General features: G+C 34.8%; 2 protein-coding genes across 2 annotated transcripts in view; one reads left to right on the top strand and one right to left on the bottom strand.

Moving 5' to 3' along the window:
• The window catches only part of LOC140711435 (uncharacterized), a 354,739-nt gene that overhangs the window by 184,997 nt on the left and 141,757 nt on the right, over positions 1-27,985 (bottom strand). The window lies entirely within an intron of this gene.
• LOC103214296 (small ribosomal subunit protein eS12-like) lies at positions 25,571-26,289 on the top strand. Its single transcript, XM_073014557.1, has one exon. The coding sequence runs from the start codon at positions 25,571-25,573 to the stop codon at positions 25,964-25,966; it is 396 nt and encodes a 131-aa protein (XP_072870658.1). The 3' UTR covers positions 25,967-26,289.

The raw sequence follows: 27,985 nt of genomic DNA, 5'->3' as shown, positions 1-27,985 counted from the left end.
AATTAAAAATCTAAAATGCTTATGAATTATTATTTTACAAATGTATTTGTATCTTATGAAGGAAATATAAATCTTTATTACTATAGAAATCATAAATAGTCCTGTTTCTGCACTGAAACACTAATATTATAAAAATGTCAATTCTTCCTATATTAGTTTATAGCTTTAATTTGATTCCAATAAGAATGTCAAAAATTTTTTTTGAAATAACTTTAAATACCCAAAAAGGATTTTGAGTTTTATCTGGAAAAATAATCAGACAAAAATAGTAAAGACACTTTTTTTTTTTAAAGGAGAGAGGGATTTGCACATAGCAGTTACTTAAATTCATTATGAAACTAAAATATTTTTAAATGCATTGCTAGCATGAGAATATTTTGGCAAGTCAATCAACTTTTTAAAAATATTTGCAAAGATACCCATGAAAGTGACAGACATTCATTGTTTACTTAACGTCTGTGGTTCCCCCTACAATTCTCAGCCACCTCGCAACCTGGCAGGGCCATGTTACTAAGCTATGAGAGTCAAGGCATACAAGGGTGAGTGTGAGTTGTGCACTTACTCTCTTCCCTCACTCTACTATTAGGAGTACACAGATTCAGATGGCAACATCCCACAATAAGAGCAGCCTGAATCAATCATTATGTGGAGGATGAAAGATAAGACTGCCCTAGAGAGTCACCTAATTCTCAATGAACACTGTGTAAGCTACAAATAAACCTTGGTTGTGTTCATCTACTAAGATTTGGGGTTTAATTTGTTATCGCAGCATACATAGCCTATTCTGACTAGTAAAATAAAAATAATAATAATATTGGTACCTTTCAATTTTAAAGCCCTATTAGTCATCTTCATTAAGTCCTATAAAACAGTCAAGAGAGCTGTTATGAACAGCCCCCAAAACCTTGAAAATAGGAGAAATAAAATAGCCTCTGAAAATTAAACTAAAGAATTAACACTTAGTAAATCTGAGTAAAGACCCCTGGATCAGAAACATAGAGCATAATTACTCACAGCAACTGAGCTTTCTAGACTCGCAAGTTGTGTATCTCCCTCTTGTCCCCCAGGTCCCACGAGGGCAATGTGGAGTGAGCCAGGTGGATGCATCACACACAGTGAGTTAGTGTCACAGATAAGGAAACTTGAGCTTAGGTAACCAAAATATTTTATAATGGGCACTAATCAAACCGGCTTGATCTCTGCTCTGAAAGAAATTGTCTTTATTATGCTGAAAAGTAAGTAAATCTTCTGTCTGTTGCAGGGGAGGCACTACTTTATCTTCCAAAGATATTATCTATCCAAACACTTTTGAAATATAGTGTGGAACAAAAGGAGAGTTAATGCCTCTGCTCATAACAGGTGCAGATGCCAGAGACACCCATAGAGAACTATCTCTCAGCAGTCTTAAAAGCAAATAAATTATTTCATTGTCTACCATACCTACTTTGGAGGGGTCCAGAACAATCTACTCAGTCTATCCCGAGGTGGTTTAGAAGAAAAATTTAGAGGTCTTATCTCCATAAAGAAATGCCTTGGGATCCAGCCACCTATCTTTCAATCAACTTCTGTAAAATCATCGAATTATGAGAGAGAAAAGGAAATTAAATTCAAATTTAAGCTTTATCACTACTCAAATACCATTTCGATAGTCTTTTTTTGTTATTAACTCCCATCTCTAAAGATCCTCATATTTCACAGATATACCAATAGTTTTGTCACAATTCTATGTTCGTTATTTTCTTACTTCCCTAGGGTAAATTTTCTCCTCATTTGGTTTAACCAGGGAGAAGAGGGCCTTTTTTCCATACTTACAAATGTAAGAAGCGAGAGCACTTGCAAACTCAAGCCAATGGCCAAGTAAGTTACCAAGTTCCCTGCAAAATCATTAAATGAAAACAGCAGCTGTCAGACTGGGTTCAACAAACACCTAAACTTTCAGTAAAAATTTGGCAAGCCACTCAAAGCACTGCTCATGGGTGGAACAAGAAGCTCATTAGATAGATTCGAGTACAATGGAATAAATGGAGTAATGGTATATGTAAAGAAAACCAAATATATGTGTCATCTATGAATATGGAAACTCTTGAAGAGTGAAGAGTTATATGGTACTCTAATTAACATGTCAGGGTTCCACTGTATTAAAAGTTTTAAGACTATCTAGAGAATAGTGACAGCCACCAAGTAGTCCTTGAGTGTTAATAGTTCAGGACAAACTGAAGCATATTACTTCACAAAGAGAAATACATTTATGTTTTTAAAAGTTGATTTTACATTTCATTTTAAAGGTACTCCAAAAAGTTAAACTTCCATTTGCAGTAGCCTTGTAGATAGGAAAGTTATCATAGTTATATGAAAAACTAGCAATAAAACATGAAATTTATAAAGATGAATGAGGCTTAGAAATATCAGTGTGGCTGTTGCCTCATACCTTTTAAAATTCCAACATCAACTCAAAATGTGCAGAAAATCCCTTGAGTAATGGGAGTAGCCTAAATACCTGAACCAGTGTTAAAATATGCAGCCATTTTCTTTCTGCAGCTTACCTGATATAGTATAATTTGTTCTTGGAGCAATTTTCTAAAACACTATGAAGAGTTATGGATTTGCAAATAGATATTAAAGTTTCTACACTAATTACTTTCTACTGTCTCTCCCATTTGAAGTAAAATTATTTTAATATGCTTCAAGGCTGTTATTTTGAAATATAATTTTTAAAAATCAAGAGTTTTAAACATCACAAGAAAAACGTAAAAATATAGAAATTGCTCATTCTCAACTAATACTAGAGAGAAAATGTTGAGAATTTAAGCCAATTACAGGTCAAAACTAAAGAAATGAATTTAGCAGTTACCTACGTAAACATGAGGCAGAAATTTTGAAGATAATATAATTTTTGCAAAGAAGGAGTTGAAAAACAAAAAGTGAGATCTGTTGAGAGAGAGGCAGGAAATCAATTTTTAAAAACAAACAAACTACCAACACAGCATATCAGTTAGTGGGAAAAAAAATCTGTTCTGTGGTAGTTCCTGAAGAATGTGCCACAAAGCAGAGTTTCACAAAATTATATTGGACATTTTTCTGAAAATGGTTTCATGGTCTAGGAAATGAGACAGAAGGATTTTTCAGGCCATTAATATGGTAACGTGTGTTATAAATATCCAATAGGAAGATAAAGAATACAGTACATCCCACACTGGTTAGGCCTCAGAACCCTGTAGACAGTACATCTAGCAGAGCAGGGTTCTGGGAAACTGCAGCAGAGAATCTAAGTTCCAAGTTCTATACAGCAGAATGAAGGACAGCAAGAAAGAAGGTAGGAATTAGGGAAAGGGAGTAGTTATAAAGTAGAGAGAAACGTTACCAGGAAGTGTCTATTGTAGTAGGCTATATGGTAGCCTCTCGAACGGTATGTCTACCCAGAACTTGCGAGTGTGACCTTATTCGGAAATCAGAGTCTTTGCAGGATGTGACTAAGTTAAGGATCTCAAGATGAGGTCGTTCGGGATTAGTGTGGGCCCTACATCCAATGACAAGTGTCCTTATAAGAAAAGAGAAAGGTAGAACTCGTAGAGGAGAGGGCAGCCTGAAGACAGAGATGGAGATTGGAGGGATGCATTTGTAAGCCAGGGAGCTCCAAGGATTCCTGGCAGCCAGCGGAAGCCAAGAGAGAAACACGGAACGGATTCTCCTTCAGAGCCTCCAGAGGGAACCAATCCTGCAGACACACTAATTTCGAACTTCTGACCTCCAGAACTGGGAAAGAATGAGTTTCTGTTGTTTTATAACCACCCAGTTTGCAGTAATCTGTTACAACAGCACTAGGAAACTAAAGCTCCTATATTAAGGAAAAAAAAAAAAAGTTCCAGAAACAGAGAAGATATAGAGGTAAACAGATGAGAAAAAAAGAGATATCGAGACACAGTGTTAGATAAAGAAGAAAGAAGATGGAAATAAATTGGGAAGAGGGAGGAAAAAGGAATGAGGATCAGGAGTTCATTAGGCATTATCAGAAGCTCTTTGAAGGAATCAGCAGAGGAAACAAGGAGTAACAGCTGTCCTCTTCCCTTTTTCTCTTCTCATGCCTCTCAGTAGAAATGGGTAATACTTGTTTTCTTAACAAACTTTATTAATGCATCTAAGATCTTCTGCTCCATTTTAATTCTCTGAAGCACACGTTGACTATTTACTCTACACAGTGATATGAGCTCTGTATTAAGATAGTAAGAGCCAAGGGAAAAAAGCCTTTCTCTGTCACTTTCCATCTCTCTTCCCTGCATCAGGCCTTCAGGAAGCAAAAAAAAAAAAAAAAATCTCCATCATGTGGTGTTCACCTGAGTGGTATACCAACTTGAGGTTAGCTCATCATGGGTTTGCTTCCATGAAATGCTTTATTATTAAAACAACCAAGCACAACAGGTATAATTATATTTTAAAATTACTTTCAAAGTACACAAAAGAAATAAACTTTCATGTACCTAATAGCTTAATTCCCACCATGACCAATTTGTTTATAAGAGCAGTTTTTTTGTTATAAAAAGTAACGTGCTGTGAACCTAAAACTACTCTTTAAAAAAGTTTTTTTAAGTAACTATGTCATTATAGCCATTTTGGAACACATTAAAGCACAAACAACAAAATATTAAAATCACTTTTTTCAAACCATACGTATATAAACAGTATAAATACAAATATTTCTGAAGCTTTCAAATTCCACATGACTCCCAAAGAGGTTTAAACTTACTCTACTCTTTTATTCTTTACAGAGAATTAAGCAAACCAGTGTCTCCAGCTGATTGTCAAACATTTTATAGTTGCTCAGAGAACCAGCAACAGAAACAACTTTTTAAAAATATGTTTATTATTAATTTTGTGTTTTTAAGGTTAAACATGCTCACTGCAAAATATATATATATATAAAACATAAAAGTAAAGAGAAATAATAGAAATAATAGCAGTCACCCGTTCTTTCATTACTATTAGATGGTCACCATTGACATTTTTATCTATTTATATCCTTTTTAAAACCATTGTATTTTTAACATTTAAAACCATTATATTATAAACATTTTCCATGCATTAAGAACTTTCAAAAACCATAATAAATGTTTCATAATAGTCCATCTTATGGTTAATATATAATACCCTCAAGCATATCTATAATGTTAAACATTTAGGTTCTCTCTGGTGAAATTAAATGAAATGAGTCAATGTGTATGAACTGCTTCAATGTTACTAATTTGTATTGCCAAAATTATTTCCAAAAAGATGGTATCAATATAAATTCCCATCGGACCCTGTAAAGGCCTGTTCCACCACAAACTCATCAACACTGGGAAAACTGATCTTTATCCAATGTTCAAAAAGTAAATTTCACCATGTCTGTGCTTTGCATTTGTTTATTAGTGAGGTTAACTTTTTAAAATAGCTATCATCAATTTGCTTCTCTTCTTTAGTGAATTGCCTCTTTTTATACAAAATATAGATTTTTAATTATGAAAAATTAAGGAAAAATTGTTTGATCACACTGTGCCTATTTATGGCCTTATTTTCTTTTCACACTTTTTTTTTTCTGAAGCACAAAGGCAAAATATGAGCAGTGTTGTCTCATTTTTCTTTGTATCTTTCTGTATCTTCTTTTTCCATCAATGGAAAACCAAACCCATGTAAAAACTGGTCCAGATCCTTTTGAAACATGATGCTCATGACAAATTTTTCAAATGAAGTAATTTATTATATTCATATGCATGATGGGAATTATTTACAGAATGGTGGTCATAGCTTGTAAGAATCTCTCAGATTATAATATTATCACATCTGAGTTTCCTTTTAGTGGAACATGACGCAAATCAGTTAATTCTACACCTTACTCCCACCACACCCCTCCACTGTGCTGAATATCTTCCATTTCCTCCTTTAAATCCTTCTCCATACAGCTTTCTGGCCCCAAGAGGCTGACTGGTACGGACAAGGTCAACAGGTTTCCATGTCCTCTGACTTCTTGTTGAATTCAGCCAATGGGGAGGAGGGAAGATGGTAAGTCTGGTTATTTATTGCCCTGGCTGTAGCCCCTCAAGGTTACAATGTGGCTCAAGACTGCCATCTCTACATAAGTCTCCCGCTGAATTCCTCCCCTAATTCCTTCCACATGAAAAGTGATAAAACTCCTCTACCATTTTTACTCCTGGAAATCAGGAGTCTTTGCTGGATGTGACTAATTATTCATTATCTATGTGGTTTCCCTACACTCTATCTGGTTATTATCTATGTGGTTTCCCTATGCTCTTTCTAAACCTTTGGAAATAGTCTCTTGATAAATAAAACCTCCTCAGTTTATTCTAATTTACCCCTCTGTGTTCATTTCAAGTTGGGACCTTACTGCTTCATCTCCTAATATAGATATTAGATAACAGGAACAATAATTACCTTCTAAATGATTACCTTCTAAAACTAAAATAAGTTTCCTATTAGCAACTTCTTTATCATTACTAAAGTCAACACCTTTAACTTCAAACTCATTGGTCTTTTCTTTATAAACTTTTATTTTAGGTTCAGGGTACATCTGCAGGTTTGTTATATAGGTAAATTGTGTCACAGGGGGTTGTTGTACAGATTATTGCATCATCCAGGTATTAAGCCTAGTACTAATTAGTTATTTTTTCTGACAGTCTCCTTCACCCCACCTTCCACCCACAGCAGTCCCCAGTGTCTATTGTTCCCCTTTGTGTCCGTATGTTCTCATCATTTAGCTCCCACTTATAAGTGAAAACACATAGGCTTTGATTTTCTGTTCCTGCATTAGTTTGCTAAAGTTAATGGCCTCCAGTTCCATTCCTGCAAAGAACATGATCTCATTCTTTTTATGGCTGCATAGTATTCCATGGTGTGTATGTACCACATTTTCTTTATCCAGTCTACCACTGATGGACATTTAGGTTGATTAAATGTCTTGGCTATTGTAAATAGTGCTGCAGTGAACATATGCATGCACATATCCTTATAGTAGGATGATTCATATTCTTTTAGATATAGAACCAGTAATGTGATTGCTGGGTCAAATGGTAGTTCTTTCTGTTTTTAGCTCTTTTTGAAATAATCACACTGCTTTTCACAATGGTTAAATTAATTTACACTCCCACCAACTGTGTTCCCTTTTCTCCACAATCTCACTAGCATGTTATTATTATTTTTGTTTTGGGTTTCTAGTAATAGCCTTTCTGACTGCTATGAGATGGTATCTTATTGCAGTTTTGATTTGCGTTTCTCTAATGATCAGTCATGTTGAACATTTTTTCATATGTTTGTTGGCTGCATGTATGTCTTCTTTTGAGAAGTGTCTGTTTATGTCTTTTGCCCACTTTTTAATGGGGTTGTTTGGTTCTTTTCTTGTAAATTTGTTTAAGTTCCTTACAGATGCTGGATATTAGACCTTTGTCAGATGCGTAGTTTATAAATATTTCCTCCACTTCCATACGTTGTCTGTTTGCTCTATTAATAGTTTCTTTACTGTGCAGAAGCTCTTAAGTGTGATTAGATGCCATTTGTCAATTTTTGCTTTTGTTGCAATTGCTTTTGATGTGTTTGTCATAAAATCTTTGCCAGTTCTTATGTCCAGAATGATATTATTGCTCACTGCCGTATTTTACCTATCTCAAATGTATGTACAGCTGGCAGCAGATCTGAAAGACATAACGCTTCGCCAGATGAGTATCTCATGACCTTACTATAATATGAAGTTTCTTTTGAAGATAGGAAATGTAGATTATAGTGTAAGTTCTAGATAGACCAGCAGAAGCAGACAATTACCAGTTTTATGAGGAGTAACATAACGAGTACTGCTATGGTTTGGATAAGGTTTGTTTGACCCTACCAAGTCACATGTTATAATTTGATCCCTAGTATTAGAGGTGGGGCCTGGTGAGACGTGTTTGGATCATGGGAGTAAATCCCTGATAAATGGCTTGGTGCCGTTCTCCAGGGAGTCAGTGAGTTCTCACTCTTAGCTCCCCTGAGAACTGATTGCTGAAAAGAGCCTGGTGCTTCCTCCTCTCTCTCTCATGCCTCCCCTCTCCCCATGTGATCTGCACACATGGGCTCCCCTTCAGCTTCTGTCATGAGTGGAAGCTTCCTGGGCCCTCACCAGATACATATGCCAGCACTATGCTTCTTGTACAAACTGCAGAACCATGATCCAAATAAACTTCTTTTCTCTATAAATTACCCAGTCTCTAGTATTCTTTTATAGCAACAACAGACAAAGAAAGACATTCCCAAAAATGAAAAATGTGAGGTCATGGTGACAAAAAACAATTTCAAATTTTATATATTGCTAAAAGGAATTGCTATTATTTATTTCTGGCTGCCAATGGCTATCCATAAATTTACCTATATACTTCATAGGAGGTAATTATGTAATATGTGATTTTTGTTTAACTAAGGTGTTTAGCATAGATTTATATTTGACTTTTTTTTTACTTTTTTTTTGAGACAGAGTCTTGCTCTGTCGCCCAGACTGGAGTGCAGTGGTGCAGTCTCAGCTTCCTACAACTCCACCTCCCAGGTTCATGTGATTCCCATGCCTCCCCCTCCCAAACAGCTGGGATTACAGGCACGTACCACCAGGCACCGTTAATTTTTGTGTGTTTTTAGAGACAGGGTTTCCCATGTTAGCCAGGCTGGTCTTGAACTCTTGACCTCAGGTGATCCATCCTCCTGAGCCTCCCAAAGTGCTGGGATTACAGGTGTGAGCCACCATGCCTGGCCTTGACCCATACTTTCTGCTGCTTAAATTTCTTAATATAACTATGCAGTTATCCCATGGTTTGGATATCCCAAATACTACTGGAAAATGGAATATATATCACTGACAGTGTTCTATAAAACATTATTTAGCAAAATTCATAAAAACTTTTGCAGATGAATATACCACAACTTCTGCTATTCCTACCACCCATACCTCTTTGTAAAGCTAAAATGGCCTTTCACCAGGTGAGAATCCAAGTAAAATTCAAGTCATGCAATAAGGTGAAAAATTTATCCCTGTCCACTAGAAATCCACTGTCAGCCAGTAATCCCAGATTGCCATTGATATGGTTTGGATTTGTGTCCCCACACAAATCTCATGTAGAATTGGAGGAGGGGCCTGGTGGAAGGTGATTGGATCATGGCAACGGATTTTCCTCTTGCTGTTCTCATAATAGTGAGTGAGTTCTCACGAGATCTCACCATTTAAAACTGTGTAGCACCTCCCCCTTCTCTCTCTCTCTCTCTCTCTTCTTCTCCGCCATGGTAAGACATGCTTGCTTCCTCTTCGCCTTCTACCATGATTGTAAGTTTCCTGAAGCCTCCCAGTCATGCTTCCTGTTAAGCCTACAGAACTGTGAGTCAATTAAACCTCTTTTCTTCATAAATTATCCCGTGTCAGGTAGTTCTTTATAGCAGTATGAATATGGACTTATACAGCCATCATCCAGGTCCTCATCAAAATTCAATCTCTAGTTATAGGTTATTAAGAAATCAACTGAGAGAAATATTGAGAAAATATCACTGAAGAATATTCAGTCTAAAAGTTTAAAATGCATGCTAACTTGGTCTCAACTGCTGAACTTATTTTTCATTCATTCAATTAGCAACTAATCTTTACTCAGTATCTGTCAGGTGCAGAGCAGTGTTCTAGGCATGGACTGAAAATGAGTGGAAAGTCAAGTAAACATAGTTTCTAGGGGTTTTTTACCCCCTGCTGTTTCTACCTATTTGTTTTCTCAAATGGACTTCAGAAATATTTTTGTACTAGTGCAAGAATGGGCAGACATGTTAAGAAAAAAATATAAATAGTTCAGAAACACATTTTGTTACATGTAAAAATTTTGCAGATAGGAGTGTTACCAGAAATTCACAGAGATGAAAAAATTATAAAGTAATTGGCCTTGGAATAATTTATGAGTAATTTTTTGAAAAAAAAAAGTTATTTCTTCAACTCAACACCATTCAGTAAAATAGAGTAAGTTCCAAAATGAAACACAGAAAACTTTAAAGAGAATACAATAGTTTTCAACCTTTTATAAGGAGTTTTCACAAAGTCGAGGAAAAAAAAAAATCTAGAAGGTCAGGTGCGGGACTCATGCCTGTAATCTCAGCACTTTGGGAGCCTGAAGTGGGTAGATAACAAGGTTAGGAGTTCAAGACCAGCCTGGGCAATATGGTGAATCCCTGTCTCTACTAAAAATACAAGAATTCGCCGGGCCTGGTGGCAGACGCCTGTAGTCCCAGATACTCAGGAGGCTGGGTAAGGAGAATCGCTTGAACTTGGGAGGCGAAGGTTGCAGTGAGCTGAGATTGGGCCACTGCACTCCAGCCTGGGTGATAGAGCAACACTCTGTCACAAAAAATAAAAATAATAAAAATAAAAGTTATCTGTTAAAGAACAGATTTTGAAATGTTTTTGTACTAAGTGTTTAAAAGTTTATTCATGTAAGTGACCTACAAATTAATGAGATAAATGCAAAGACAAGAAACATTCAACAGTCACAGGACATAAACAAACAACAAAATAAGCTGAGGTAAAATAGTATCTTGTGGACACTTTGGCAATATGTATCAAAATGATAAAGTATTCACTAACTAAAGTTTAACTTGATGAAATAATGTTAAAACCAGCAAAGGCTAATGTATATATCTGCAGAAGTCTGAAAATTATCTAAATGATCAGCAGTACAGGAATAGTTAAGTAAACTATGGAACCTGCTCTCAATAATTATCCCACTATTCCATACAATGGCTTAAGAAGTCTATGTAATAACATAAAAAAAATCATTAATTGAAGAAAGCTATTTAACACTTATGTAACATGATTACAACTATATAAAGAAGAAATTATGCATAGAAGAAGAAACTGACTGAGAAGAAATATATTTAAGCAGAAACTAGGCATTTGGCCGAGACCAATGTCTACTTTGTAGATGACTTCCTAATTTATAAATTTTTTTCTAGGCACTTAACATTTGAATTATGAAGGATTCCAAATAAATATATCAAATAAACGTTCAGCAGTCTATTCTATTTAATTTTTTCAGAAAACAACATCTGCAAAGATGTGTTACCTTCAGACTGAACTGTCAAAAGATAAAATTTTATAAATTAATTCTTATATACCAGTCAAACTTACATTCATCATAACTCATCAATACTGCAGAATTTCTGGTCTTATTTCAATACCTCACAGTTTTTACAGTCTTTGCCTGTTGAAACTTGTGTTTAAACACTGAAGTTTAAAGATATTTTGGGGAAAGCACAAATGTTTCTTAAATTTTTATCTTTAAAGGATGATATTAGCATAAACAATCTATTTAAATGTTATGATACCTAATGCAGGCACCCACTGATAGCATTATAAAGTCATGACTTAAATACAAAACCCTGCCATTGATGTTTAAACCACACACACTTCATGAATAAGTTGCAAGCTTTCAGATTGTAACTGCAGATTTTACAAACCTTGCTAAGCCCTCTTGGTCTAAACATTGCTTTAACTAAATTTTGATATGTTATATTTTTATTTCCATTCAGTTCAAAATACTTTTAAATTTCCATTTTTATTTCTTCTTTCACCCATGGGTTAAATAGAAGTTTAATTTTGAAATATGTGTACAAGTTTCCCTGATTTTTGTTGTTGTTGCGGAGATGTAATCAAATTCCGCAGTGGTCAGAAAACATACTAAGATTTCAATAGTTTTTAAATTGAGCCTTGTTTTGTGGCCCAGAATACAGCCTATCCTGAAGAATTTTACATGTATACCTGAAAAGAATATGCATTCTGTAGTTACTCAGTATGTACATCAGTTAGATTGAGCTGTTTGATAATGTTGTTCAGGCCTTTTTTAACCTTGCTGATTTTCTGTCTAGTTGGTCCATTAGTTTTTAAGAATAAAGTAACTAAATCTCCAATTATTGTTCTTAAATTACCTTTTTCTTGTCTTAATTTTCTCACATTTTGTTTCAAGTGTGGCTATTATTAGTCATATATACATCTATAATTGTTATACCTTCACGATTGTATTTTACCTTTCATAATTACAGAATGTCCTTCCTTGCCTTTAGTAAAATTTCTTATTGTAAAGTCTGTTTTGTCTGATATTAATATAACCACTCCATCTCTCTTATGGTTACTTTATGCATGGTATATCTTTTTCCATCCTTTGACTTCCAACATATTCATGTCCTTGAATCCAAGATGTGTCTCTTACATACAGCATGTGTCTTGTATTTTTATCCAATCTGACAATCTTTGTTTCTTAAGTAATGTGTTTGATCCATTCACATTTAATATAATTATTACTGTGTTTGGATTTATGCCTGCATTTTTCTATTTGATTTCTATATGTCTTGTGTCTTTTTTCAACATTGTTCATTTAGGGCCTAACTTATAGGCACTATACATATATATACACATATTTATATACACACACACACACACACGAACACACACACACTTTCACAAAATTAGGCACCAGATGTACATATACATGTATATACATGTATATGTGTATGCTTGTGTATGTATAACCATTTTAATTCCTCTGCTTTTTTTTTTACTATATTTTTAGCTATTTTCTTAGTGGTCACTCCAGCAATTACAAAATGCATTTTAACTTATCATAGTTTCCTTCAAAACAATACTGACTTAATTCTGGTAAAATATAGAATCTTTGCTCCAATATATCTCCTTTTCCTCTCCAGTACTTTGTGATAATATTGTTTTATATATTATCTTTATATACATTATGAACTCAACAGTAGTGTTATAATTAGTGTTTTGTGCAATCTTATGTCGTTTGAAGGAGTTCAAAAAAGAAATGAGTAAAAATATTAATACAATATTATTAGAAGATTTTATATTTATCCATATAATTACCATTCCCTTCTCATTTCCCTGGTGGATTTCTCTGGTGGTTACCCTCTGGTGTCACTTTCTTTCAGACTAAAAGATTATCTTTAATTATAAAAAGGAAATTGTGGAGTTGAAAAGTAAAATAAAAATAAAAAACATTTGTTTAGTATTTTTTATAAGACAATTATGTGGACAAGTAATTCTCTCCACCTTTCTTATTTTTCATTTTCTTTTTCAGCCATTGTTTTTTGAATTATTTCTGTCTATCACCTCTCTTTCTGGGATTCTTATTATATGTGTACTTTATGTTGCCCTATTGTTTTCTTAGGCTCTGTTCACTTTCTTCAATTACTTCTGTCTCTGTTTTTCAGATTGGATAACTTTAATTAACCTCTCTTCTGACTTGTTAAATCTCCTATTAAATGCCTTTAGTAAAATTTTCATTTCACTTGTACTTTTCATCTCCAGGATTTCTGTTTTTGTTTTTTTGCTTTTTTGTGTTTTGTTTTTTGTTGAGACGGAGTCATGCTCTATTGCCCAGGCTGGAGTACAGTGGTGCCATCGTGGCTCACTGCAAACTCTGCCTCCTGGATTCACTCCATTGTCCTGCCTCAGCCTCCCGAGTAGCTGGGACTACAGGTGCTCGCCATCACACCCGGCTAATTTTTTGTATTTTTAGTAGAGACAGGGTTTCACCGTGTTGGCCAGGATGGTCTCGATCTCCTGACCTCGTGATCCACCCACCTCGGCCTCCCAAAGTGCTGGGATTACAAGCATGAGCCAGCACGCCCAGCCAGGATTTCTGTTTTTTAACATAATTTCTATGTCCTCATATTTTTTGTTTATTGAGTCATTATCATCATACATTAATTTCAATCTCTAAGTATGATTTTGTTTACATACTTGAATATTATCATCATACTTGCTTTAAAGTCTTTCTTGGCTAAATGCAAAATCTGGAGAAATCCAGAGATTTTCAATTAACTGTTTTTTTCCTGGGCATAGGTCACACTTGTTTTCTTGCATATCTTGTAATTTTTTATTGAATAATAAACATTTTAGATAATGTACTGTAGAAACACTGGACTTTTATTTACTCTTTGAGGCTTATTATTGTGTTGTTGATTGTTTAATAACTAGACTAAATCTGTGAAATGTGTCTCAGTCATAACGTCTCTGCTCATTCTTTTTTTTTTTTTTCTTTCTTGCTTTTATGGCCAAGCCTGGTTTTCCAAAAATCACTGATGTATTTACATAGCTTAGTGTTCATGCAAAGATTTTTCACAGGTTGTGCTCAGAAACCTCAGGCCAGCAAGGCTTCCACTCTGCTGATGGATCTGTGTGTCGCCTGGAGAACAGATTCAAAGTGCGTGCCATTTTCAAGCCTTCCTCAGTGTTTACTTCCCACTAAAATCTTTTGAGTCCTCTCTTTGTACGTGCTTAAGGCCTGTCAGCCAGGAATGTGTGGGTGGCTTGAGCCCATTTCTGTCTCTGCTGCACACGCACAGAGCCTTTAGTCAATCCGGGATACGTGGAGAGCTTATCATACCCTATGACTGTTTCACTCCCGGCAAATCCTTGTCAAATCCCCAGCTAGTTCATCAGTCCATTGTTTACCCTAAACAGGACCACAACCTCTAGCTGACAGTGCTGCTGGTCCTCCCTCTTCACTTGGGTATCAATGTTTTTAACTCAAGACTTTGTAACAACCACAGAAGAATTTATTTGAGAACTTAACCTACATTGTAAAGTTAATTCGAAGTAGTTCATTAACAACTTAAGCAAAGTGTCTTAGTTTATTGCCTGCTGCTTATTACATAATACCTGAAGCTGTGTAATTTTTAAAGAAAGGAACTGATTTCTTACAGTTACGGAGGCTGAGAAGTCAAAGGTTGAGAGGTCACTTCTTGTAGGGCCTTCTTGATGCTGGAGACTCTGCAGTCCCAAGGTGGTGCAAGGTATCACGTGGTGAGGAGGCTGAGTGTGCTGTCTCAGGTCTCTCTTTCTTTTCTTATAAAGCCACCAGTCCCACTCCCATAATAACTCATTAATCCCTTAGTTCATTAGTCCATTAATTCATATATTAATGAATAGATCAATTTATTCATGAACTCAAAGTCTCTTAAAGACCCCGCTTTTCCATACTGCCACATTGGGGATTAAGTTTCAGCATGTGTTTTGGAGGGGACAAATATTCAAACCATAGTGCAAGACCATAACTACAGAATTAAAAAAAAAAAAAATGTAAAGTTATCTTCTATAATGGAACGATATGGAATATGTAGCAACTGTAAAAAAATGGACGCTGGATTCAGAATGCCTGGATTTTCACCCCATCTCTACCATTCCTAGCCTTGAAAAAATTATTCAACTACAAAATGGGACTGCCAGCAATAGTGCCTAAAAGGTTGCAGGGAAGATTAAATGAAATAAGACATCTAAAGCACTTGGCACAGTACCTGGGATGTAGTAAGTACTCACTAGAGATTATGAAGCTTTTGGTCATGAATGACTTGAGTCATATTACTTGCCTGGTCCTGATCTTGTTCTCCTTAGGTAATTCCAGCAGGTTCCAGCCCGTGTTAACTTTTTGGTGTTGGGGGCTTTTGTTTTCTTCAAGCTAATTGCCACCATGCAGGTCATTTTTCTGATGCCAGTGTTGATACAACAATTGCAAAAAATAATAGTAATAAATAATAAATATTATTGTCTGCAATTGCTCAAAGTTTAATGAAAAGAGTAGGGGTTTAGTGCCTCATCTATACATAGTTTATCAGTATATTTCTACCACTTTTAGAGTAACATTTATTTTCTCTTTCTAGATACTTTTGCACCAATGTGCACAACCCAGAAACTATAGTAGTTGGGGCTGCCCAATAGAAACTCTCGGAATGTTTGTGAACATCTTCTGGGATATGCTACTGCAGAAGGAGTGATTCTTAAGTGAATAAACACTTGTTTGTGCTGAGGGAATCCTCTGACACTTTCCTCCATTCTTTTATGGTTATTTCCTATCTCTTGAAACAAGTATTTACTGTCTCTGGATCCATTTTCTCTAGGAGTTGAGCCTTCTAACACAGGGCTTTGTTATTTAGCTGTTTCATATTTAGTATATGTGTGTTTACTTATATTTGTTAGTGGTATTCAACCACTTACCATAATACTGGGTGGTGAAGTAAAAAAGAAAAGCATGGCTATTCCAAATTTTAAATCTAATTATTTGGAGGTATTTATTCATAGGAGTTTCTCTTTTAGAATCTGCGCCAATTGAATTAAGTAAATGTCTTCTATGTGCTCTTGTGGAGTTTATAATGAAACACAGATGCTGTTAATGATAATAATAGGTTATATAGGTTATATTTGTGCAGTGATTGCATGTGCCAGGTATTATTCTAAGAGCCTTGTGTATATTACCTTATTTAAATTCACAACAACCTTATACCTTTGATACCATTATTATACCAGTTTTACGATTGAGAGAATTACGGCTCAGGGAGATTAACTAGCTTGCTTAAGGGCAGAAATAGTATGAAATAAAACAAGTTTGACTCCAGAGCCTTAGCTCTTCACTGCCAAGGTGTACTCCATTCCATAATAATGGTTAACATTTACAGAGTGCTTACTATCTACCAAATACTCTTCTAAATATCAAACATGTATAACTCCTTTAATCCCAACCATAGCCCTAAAAGTTAAAATATTTTAATCCCAATTTTGGAGAAGAGAAAAATTAGGACAGAAAAATTACATAATGCTACAAGGCTACATGAGAGTAATTGGTGGATCTAGACTTTAAAGAAAATATATAAAATTTGATAGGACAGAAGTACCTTTCAACTCCTGATTTTTGTACATAGTGGTTTTAGGTAAGGAAGTTTCATGAAAAGCTTTCCAATTGCTTTCTCCTACCAAACTGCCAAAGGATCTCATAGAGTAGTGGAAGGGGGAACTGAAGAGGGTTTTTATCTCAGGTGTTATCTCCTATCCACATCATAAATTATCCAGGAAGATGCCACTTATTTATTACTGCCTTGCAAGCATAGGGTAGCAAAAGCAAAGGACCTTCTTTATTAACTTTGGATCTTGAAAAGACAACTGAGTGAAAGCAACTCAAAGAAGTAAAAAAGAAAAAAAAAATTACATTTTTTATTAAAAAGGAAATTATTTTGGTCAATTGAGCTATTTGTTTATGCATTTATTCACAAATACTTAATGTAATCACAAAAGCATTAATTACTGAGTGCTACTACCAAATCAAAATACAAACCTATCCGAAAACAAAATGCCAAAACTTTCTTCTATAAGGATTTTAAAATGTAACGAAAAACTGTACACCAGTGACAATCCAATTATCTTATTCTCTTCCAGTAAAGTTTACAAAGAGTAACAATGAACTGTGATAAAGATTAAAGATTCCAGTGCTTCCTTCTAAAATTGAATTATTCAACTTTATCACTTGAAACTGTAGAGTATAATGGTAAGTCATATAATACTTTTAAAGTACAAGCTTTAAAAGTGAATTTTTTTTTTCTTTTTCTATGGTAGTACTGATACTTCAAAACCTAGGAGGTTATCTATGATAGATTTTCAGCCTTATTCAGAAAGAAAATATGTTATTTAAGTTTTCTTTATCCGCATTTAGTATTAGTATCAAAATAAGTAAATATAAATGAATTCAGAGAAAAATACATATGCACCCATGTTAATATCCATAAAATGTTTAAAACCACATCTGCATAAGCTAAAATTTTACATATTTAGAACAATATCCTAAGTAGCCATGGAAAAGTATTCAGGGATAAACGCAGCTTTAAATATTCTAAGAAAGAGTTTAAAAAGCTAATACTGGCCACAATCACTTGTATAAATCTTCCCAGAAAGCTAAAAATAGGAATGTGTTAAACAGAATGCACAGAGACATTGAGAATAGCTTACCAAGCTTTCCTAGCTAGGAAAATGTGGCTTTCCCATACATCATTCAATAAAAAACAGATGGAGGAAAAAATTCTGCCAGAAAGAAAGGAAAGACATACATCATGTTATAATTATGAGCTTCAGATAAACAAAGGGAGGGAGAAGAATATTTTAAAACAAAAGGACAAAGTTTCTTCCATAAAAGCTATCTCTATTGAGTAGGGGAAACTAAGGATAAAATGATATCTTCTCAAAAACATAAGTGACCCTAGAATGGACACTTTGTATCATCCAGAACCCAGCCCACTTCTTTAGCTTATAATATCCCAAATCCTTTGCCATTTCTGGTACTTGTGGTTCAAGGGTCTCACCCAGGCTCTGGGAATGAATCATGTGATTCAAATTGGGGCAGTCCCTTTAGCCTCGTGATCAGGTCAGGGCATGTCAAAGATAGGCATGGACATGTAGTCCAAATTGGTCCAATTTAGACTAAATCCTAGGGTTTGTACAGAAACTACCTGAAAGAGATACACTCCTTTTCTTTGGAGTAAACATAGGTGACTACAGGTCTAAAGCTGCTAAAGTCATACTGACACCACATAGAATGAAAATACTATGCAGAAAAATAGACTTAAGAGATAGACAGCTGCTGATAACATGTCAGCTCCTTGATCAAACTGTTCCTGAAGCAGATACTCTTCTGGAATTTTTAGTGAAGTCATACGAGCCAATAAACTCCCCTTTTATGCTAAGCCAATGTATCTATTGATTCTAGAAAAGTTCTTAATAATCAGACTCCACTCTCAGGAACAAAACTGAATAAACAAAACCTAGATCCACTGCAGCTACAGAGTAGCTTCTTCATTATCCATTGTCAAGAACTCTGTGAAGTAAGTGTTACTACATTCCCGTTTAACAGATGAAGTTAAATGGCTTCCCCAAGAATATACAGCTGGTATTTAGTAGCATTGAGGTCTTCTGAATTCAAATCCCATGCTTTTTCCACTTCTCCTCTTCAAATCTCAAGTAAAAGGACGATAAGGGGCTCAGTGGCATGTCAAGTGGTACAAAAAGATAATTTAAGTGCAGTTTATCCTCCTAGAGCTTCAATTATATTCAAATATCTAAGCGAAAGGTCATAAGTTAGTAATACAAATTATAAATAGGTCTGTATAATATCATTGTCTCCTGCTATGGTCTGAATGTTTATGTTCCTTCAAAATTCATATGTTAAAATCTAACCCAACCCCTAAGGGGACGGTATTAAAAGCTGAGGCCTTTAGGAAGTAATCAGATCCTGAAAGTTCCACATTCATGAGTTCCCATTAGTAACCTAATAAAAAGGCTTGAGGGAGACTGTTCCTCCCTTCTGCCATGCCAAGACATAGCAACAAGGTGCCATTTTGAAGCAAAGAGCAAAGAAACCAAAAAGAAGCAAAGAGCAAACTTCACCAGAAACCAAATCTGCTGGCATCTTCATCTTGGACTTTACAGCCATAAGAACTGTGAGAAGTAAATTTCCATTTTTATTTACCCAATCTAAGGTATTTTATTACAGCAGCCCGAAAGAATTAAGACATACTCCTAATCCAAAAAGGTAAGAGTTCTCTTTTTTGCCATTAGGAAGCATATGAAATGCAGTCGTGTTTTGAAGCTCGAATGAAAGGACAAAATTGATTGATAATACTGTGGAGCCTCATTTATTTGCAATCAATCACTTTTTTTCACCTTTAGACACAGAAGGACTGAAGGCCCCAGGAAATAATTATAATGACTATTATAATGGCACCATACCCAGAACATTTTGAATAATGAACAGAAGCCTATAAAAGTACAGATTATTCCAAAGAGACTAAAATTTCTATTACCATTTCAATATTATTGACCTAGGTGGTCCAGAAATTAAGATCACTCACTGATCATTGTTCCCAGAAATATTAAAAATATTTTGGCAGTACAATTTAAGCAAATGTTAGTTTTAACAATAATACAGAAAAAATATTTTTTAATTATTGACAGTGGACTTTTAATTTTATTTACTATTATTGGCAGGAGTCTAGCTTTCTTGAGCACATAGCAAGGTGAATAAGCCACAAAGGATATAGCTCAATAGTGCCCCCCAAAGACGTTCAAATCCCCAGAATCTGTGACTATTCTACCTTCTACAGCAAAAGAAACTTCACCAATATAATTAAGTAAATTGAGATGGGTAGATTATCCTGAATTATCCAGGTGGGCCAATGTTGTTATCACAAGGGTCTTTATAAGAGGGAGACAGGAAGGTCAGTTTCAGAGATACGACCACAGAAGCAGAGGCCAAAATAAGGTGAAACCACAAGCCAAGGAATGCAGGAAGACTCTAGAAAACAAAACTCTTGAGCAGGCACTTCACAACAGACATAATTCAAGACCAATAAACATGGGAAGAGGTATTCATTTTTATTATTAATCAAGAAAATTCAAACTAAGCCATCACACACCCACTAAATGGAAAAACATTTAAAAGGCTGGTAAGAGTAAATGTTGACAAAGATGTGAAGTAAGAAGAACTTACATACAATGCTAATGGAAGTATGAACTGATACAAACGTTTTAGAAAATAGATTGGCATTGAAAATGCACACATTCTATGACCCAATAATTCTATTCCTAGATAACTGTCCCATAGAAATGTGCGCATATATGCACCACAAGACATGTACAAAAAGGTTCTTAATGATATTATTTACAGTAGTCAAAACTATAAAACAACATAAATATCCATTGACAGTAGCGTGGATAAAAAATTGAGATATATTCAGATAATTAAAGAATATATTTTAGTAAAACTAAATAAATGTAGTTACACAGAACAAGATGAATGAATCTCAAACACAATGTTGAACAAAGGAAGCCAGACACAAAATACACATTGTATAATTTCATTTATATAAAATTCATAAACAATCCATGAATTTGTGGACTCTCTCAATCTCCCTTCACTTCTACCCATATATTAGCTGATTCATTTTTTAACACATCTCATTTCTTGAAAAAGCAGCCAATATCAACCAACACAAAGAACCAACACTCCATTTTTCTCCCTCTTTTCCTAGAGCTACAATTACCAAAGTACAGTTTTGTGAAATGTTCCACATCATCAAAATATGGATTACTATCTTTCCAGCATCCAATAACAGTTTCTTTGCCACCCAATAACTACTATGACAATGTCACCTTATTGAAGTTTTTGATTCAGTAACAGCACACTCTCTGTAATTAATTTCAGTATCAGATGGATAGACAAGGTTATATGCAGTAACAAACAGTCCCCAAATCTCAAGAGGTAACCAAATGAAAATTTGTCTCTTACCAACATTATCCATTCAGTATGAGTCAGTAGGGGAAACTGCTCATAATAATCTCATAGGAATCCAGGTTGATGCAGAATTCATCTCAATATATAGTTCTTTGATCACCATGACAGAGAGAAGAGGTATGTAAAGAATCACAAACTGGGCTGGGTGCAGTGACTCAGGCCTATAATCTCAGCACTTTGGGAGACCAAGGTGGGTGGATCACCTGAGGTCAGGAGTGCAAGACCAGCCTGGCCAACATGGTAAAACCCTGTCTCTATTAACAATACAAAAAATTAGCAGGGTATGGTGGCACACACTTGTAATCCCAGCTACTCAGGAGGCTGAGGCAGGAGAATTCCTTGAACCCGGGAGGCAGAGGTTGCAGTGAACTGAGATCATGCCACTGCACTCCAGCCTGGGCAACAGAGCAAGACTGTCTCAAAAAAAAAAAAAAAAAAAATCACAAACTGGATTTTAAAATTAAAACCCAAGAAAACTGATGTTTCTTTTAACATTTCGGAACTAAAATACTATACAAAAATACCACAAAATGTGAAGTCTGGAAAAACTTAGGGCATGCTAAAGTCCTTGTCCTATTAGGTAAAATCATAAAAATATGTAAAGTCAACTACATACACTAAAATGTTCTAGGCAACCACTTTAAAAAAGAAATGGAATTAGCAATTTCAAAACTTAGTAAAGATATGGGGAGAATAAAGAAAATTTAATGAAGCAAATAGATGTCACAAAAGGAGAAAAAGAAAGGAAAACAAAATATGAACAAGAAAATGAAATAAAGTTATTGATTATAAAATGAAATAAGGTCAAAAAAGCAAAGCCAAATATGTCATGTAATATAATTAATATTTAAAGTACTAGATCCATTTATTAATATGAATACCCTCTCACATGACATTTTTAAAAATCTAATTATAAAAAACCATTCTAAAACCTGAGGACACTATAGTCAGCCAGTATTCCTTACTTATGAGGTGATGCAAACTTTTTTTTCTGAGGGCTATTAATTTTTGGTAATCCTGCCTAATACTTGCTCCTTTGCTTTTATAACTGGATATGGCGGTACACACTAGTAACTGTACGATCTTCTGGGTTTTAGGCACATCCCTACCAATCCACAATAAGAAGCAGCATTCCTGTATCATACTGATAATCAGGATAAATCACTACAGTCAACATTCTAATGCCTTTTTGATCTCTTCTTCCATGATACGAGAAGCAGAATGATTACAGCCCTGCATCTTAGAAATAAGTCCCAGAATCACATTACAAAATCAGCCTGCTAAGAGGGCTGCCACTGCTTCTGTGGACACAGTTAATCCATTCCCCAAAAAAAACTGTACTGGCTTTTTCCTTCCAAATTCTCACAGACCTCTGAGTCGTAGGCTACTATCTCTCCACATTTATGGAAACTAAGAGAGTATTATTTGAAATGCCCAACATTAGAATGAAAACTTCAGCAAGAAGACTAAATTTTGAAACTAAATTCACTTCCAATTTCCAGTCAGGCTTGTAAGAAGCTTAAATGTCACCACTCCATTCTTTCAACAAATAAAAAGGTGAATAAACTGAAAAACAACTCTTCTTAGATCCACAAGACAACTGAGGTCACATAACAAACTGCTTCCCTTCAATTGGAGAAACCAACAGACTTAATTCGGCGAATCACAACTTGCCAGAACAGAAACCCACAAGATGAAACCTTCACAGGAAATGATCCCAGGGTAGGAATGTCTGAATTGTTACTGATAAATTGCTAAAGGCACAGGATGGACAAGTCTGAGAGTTAAAAAGCTCCAGGAGATTCAATGTGATGGAGACCCCACATTTTGTTTTATAGTTTTGACCTGCCTTGCAAGAAATGCTAAAAGAAGTCCTTCAGAGAGAAGGAAAATAACATAGGTCAGGAACTTGAACCTACGTAAAGAAAAGAAGAGCACTGGAGAAAAAAAATTAATGAAGGTAAAATTAAAATTCCTCTTTTTTCTTACTTAATTGGTCTAACAGATAACAATGTAGGGCCTTCTCCCTAGTACTGTCTCTCCCAAAACCTTTATCTGCCTCAGATCCAGACCCCCCCGCAAAAAATTGTTTCTTCTTCCCTTCCCTGTAATACCAAAAATGTAGCCACATATGAATAGACCCTATACAAGTTAATATCTGTTACCGGATCCATTCATTCTCTCTAGTATACCTTTATTTTCCTTCAACAGACAATATTGTCCCTCAACAGACAGTTCTCCCTCCTGTTTTCCAGGATGATACATATGCTGCTTTCATCTTGTTGAGGGGTAAACAATCACTCTGTCATTCTCCCAATGCATACATGTTAATAAATTTATATGCCTTTTCTCCAATTTATCTGCCTTTTGTGAGTATATTTTTCAGAGGGCTAAGGAGAAAGCTCTCCCCTGACTCCTACAACCCTTATGTGCAACATATGCTTTAATATGCTTACATACAAGCAAAGCAAATAACAACAATAATATGAAAAAAGACAGAGAGGAATTATAATTATTTTGTTATTCGGTACCTGCACTACCTGTGAGAATGTGAGCACCACTATTACAAGGTATAATACTCATATGCTCATAGTATAGTGTTATTTGAAAGTAGACTTGGATTAGTTGTAAATTTATATTGCAAAATTTAGGGGAACCAATAAATATTGCATATATATACATTTTTTTTTTTTTTTTTTTGAGATGGAGTTTTGCTCTTGTTGCTGAGGCTGGAGTGCAATGGCACGATCTTGGCTCACCACAACCTCTGCCTCCCGGGTTCAAGCAATTCTCCTGCTTCAGCCTCTCGAGTGGCTGGGATTACAGGCATGTGCCACCATGCCTGGCTAATTTTGTATTTTTAGTAGAGACAGGGTTTCTCCATGTTGGTCAGGCTGGTCTCAAACTCCCGACCTCAGGTGATCCACCCACCTTGACCTCCCAAAGTGCTGAGATTACAGGTGTCAGCCACCACACCTGACCAAAAATATTATTTTTAAGTGGTAAAACTCATATACTAAAAAAAGGAGAGAAAAAAGATCATATAAAATACTCAAAACTTGAAAATGCAGAAAAATATTGAAAGACAAAAATAGGAACAAAGAACTGGAGTAATAAATAGAAAACAGTAACAGATATAGTAGATATTAATCTAATTATATCAGTAATCATTTTGAATGTCACTGCTCTAAATGTACGTATTAAAAGATGGGGATTGTCAGAGTGGATCAAAAAACAAGACAAAAACATATGTTATCTACAAGAAACTGCCTTAAATATAAACACAAATATAGATTGAAAGTAAATGGATGGAAAAAGTTATACCACGCAAACACCAATCAAAAGAAAGCAGGAGTACCTCTGTTAATTTTAGACAGAACTGCAGAGCAAGGAAAGTTATCAGAGTTAAAGAGGGGCACTGCATAATGTAAAGGTGTCAATTCTTCAAGAAGACATAACGATCTTCAATATGTGTGCATCTAACAATAAAGTGTCAAAATAAATGAGTCAAAAATCGATAAAGCTGAAAAGAAAAATTAATAAATCTATTATAGTTGAGACTTCAACACCCTTATTTTAGAAATGGACAGATCCAGTAAGGACATAGTTGAACTCAACACCACCATCAATCAACTAGATAAAAATGGACTTTTAGAGACTACTTCAAGCAACAGCAGAATATATATTCTTCTCAAGCTCACATAAACATTCACAAAGATAGACCAAATTTTGGTCCACAAAACAAACTTTAGCAAATTTAAAGGAATATAAATAATACTACGTCTGCTCTCAGACCACAATGGAATTGAACTAGAAATCAATAACAGTAAGATAGCTGAAAAGTCCCAGAATATGTGTAGGTTAAACAACACACTTCTAAATAACACATAAGTCAAGAAAGAAATCTCAAAATAAATTTTAAAGTATTTGGCACTAGAAGAAAAAACAACTTATCAAAATGTGTGGGATGCTGCAAAAGCAGAGCTGAGAGAGAAATGTATGTCACTGAATCCATATATTAGAAAAGAAGAAAAATCTAAAAGCAGTCATCTAAGCCTCCACCCTGGGAAACTAGAAAATTTAAATTAAAACAGCATGCGCAAGAAAAGAAATAACAAAAATTAAAGTAGAAATAAATGAAATTTAGAACAAGAAATCAACAGAAAAACATCAACAAATTCTAAAGCTGATTATTTAAAAGTATCAATAAAATCAATAAAGTTCTAGCAACCATAACTAAGAAGAAAGGATACATTACTAATATCCTAAATGAACGAAGGAACATCACTACATATTCTGTGAACATTAAAAGAATGATCAAAAAATACTATAGATCTTTACCTGCCACAGCTAAATTGTGCAGAGGTGGAGGCTCAGGTGCATTCAATATTTGGCTTCATCCATAACCCACCACCATGATCGAGGAAGGCATTGCTGCTAAAGGTATAATGGACATTAATACTGCTTTACAAAAAGTGCTGAAGACTGTCCTCATCCACAGGAGCCCAGTACATGGAATTCACAGAGCTGCCAAAGCCTTAAACAAGCACCAAGCCCATCTTTGTGTGCTTGCATCCAACTGCAATGAGCCTATGTATGTCAAGTTGGTGAACGTCCTTTCTGCTGAACACCAAATGAACATAATTAAAGTTAATGACAAGAAACTAAGAATATGGGTTGTCCTCTGCATAACTGACAAAGAGAGAAAACTTTTTAAAGTGATTGGTTGCAGTTCTGTAGTAGTTAAGGACTATGGTAAAGAAGCTCAGGCCAAGGATGACATCGAAGACTACTTTGGATGCAAGAAATAAACAAAGAAAGCTTTGGCTCACAGTTAACAAAAATATTATGAACAATTCTATGCCCACAAAATTCATAACTTAGGTAAAATGCAGCAATTTCTTGAAAGATACAATCTTCCAAAACTCACACAGAAAGAAATAATCTGAATAAGTCTATATCTATTAAAGAAATTAAAACAATAATTAATCATCTTTCTAAACAGAAACGAGTAGGACTAGATGGTCTCGCTGCTAAAATATACCAAACTTTTAAGGAAAATATAATCTCTTTTCAGAAGATAGAAGCAGAAGAATTTCTTCCTAACTCATTCTGTGATCAGCATTATCCTAACACTGAAACCAACAACAGTACAAGAAAACTATAGACCAATATCTCACACGAACTTAGGTGCAAAAGTCCTCAGCAGAATTTTAGCAAATTATATCCAACAATGCATACAAAGAACTATATACTATAACCACGTGGAATTAATCCCAGGTATGCAAGGCTGGTTCAACAATCAAAAATAAATTAATGTAATCCCTCACTTCACAAACTGAAGAATAAAAATCACATACCTATATCAATAGAGGCAAAAAGAAGCATTTGAAAAAGATCCAACATCCATTCATGATATAAATTTTCTGTAAACTAGGTATAGAGGGGAACTTTCTCAACTTGATAAAGAATATCTACAAAAATCTACAGCTAATATGATGCTTAATGCTGAGAAATTAAAATCTTTCTCACAAAAGATCAGGAACAAGGCAAAAATGTACCTTCTCATCACTGCCGTTCAACATTATATTGGAAGTCCTGGTTAATGCAATAAAACATAAAAGGGAAATAAAAGGTATACAGATGGAAAAGGAAGAAAAAAACTGTCTTTGTTCACAAATGACATAATGATCTATGTAGAAAATCTGAATGAATCAATGAAAATCTCCTGGAACTAATATGATATTATAACAAACTTGCAAGATGCAAAATTAATATACAAGAGTCAGTTGCTCTTCTATATACCAGCAATGAGCAAGTGGAATTTGAAATTGAAAGTACAATACCATTTACATTAGCACTCCAAAAATGAAATATTTATGCATAAATATAACAAAATATTTATAAGATCGATATGAGGAAACCTACAAAACTGATGAAAAAAGAAGAAATAAAGAGAGAGCTATTCCATGTTCATGAATAGGAAGACTCACTATTGTCAAGATGTCAGGTAATCCCAATCAAAATCTCAGCAAGTTATTTTGTGGATATTGACAACATGATTCTAAAGTTTATATGAAGAAGCAAAGACCCAAATAGCTAACACATTATTGAAGGAGAAGAACAAAGTTGAAGGTCTGACACTACCCAACTTCAAGATTCACTATAAAGTGACAGTAATCAAAATGGTGTGGTAATGGCAGAAGAATACACAAATAAATCAATGGAACAGAATCAGTAGCCCAGAAATAGACCCTCATAAATACAGTCAACTGATCTTTTACAAAGGAGCAAAGACAATAAAATGCAACAACGACAGTCTTTTCCACAAATGATGCTGAAACAACTGGATAGCCACATGCTAAATAAATAAATAAAGGCACAGATATTACATCCTTCACAAATTAACTCAAAATCAATTATAGACCTAACTGTAAATTACAAAACTATGAAACTTCTAGAAAATAACAGGAGAGATCAGTATGACCTTAGGTCTAGATACAACACCAAAGGCATGGTCCATGAAAGAAAGAATTGATAAACTGGACTTCATTACAATTAAATTTTTCTACTTTGTAAAAATAATGTCAACGGAATGAGAAGACAAGCCACAGATTGGGAGAAAATATTTGCAAAAGATGCATCTGATAAAGGACTGTTATCCAAAATATGCAAATAACTCTTAAAGCTTAAAAATTCAAAAACAAACCTGATTTAAAAATTGGCCAAAGATTTTGACACCTCACCAAAAAAAAGATATACGGATGGCAAACCAGCATATAAAAAAGATGCTCCATACTATCAGGGAAATGCATATTGAAACAACTATG

Source organism: Chlorocebus sabaeus, chromosome 3 (genome assembly GCF_047675955.1).
Source record: "Chlorocebus sabaeus isolate Y175 chromosome 3, mChlSab1.0.hap1, whole genome shotgun sequence".
Lineage (NCBI taxonomy): Eukaryota > Metazoa > Chordata > Mammalia > Primates > Cercopithecidae > Chlorocebus > Chlorocebus sabaeus.
The sequence above is the reverse complement of the archived record's forward strand: the minus strand, read 5'-3'. Positions and strand labels throughout refer to the sequence as shown.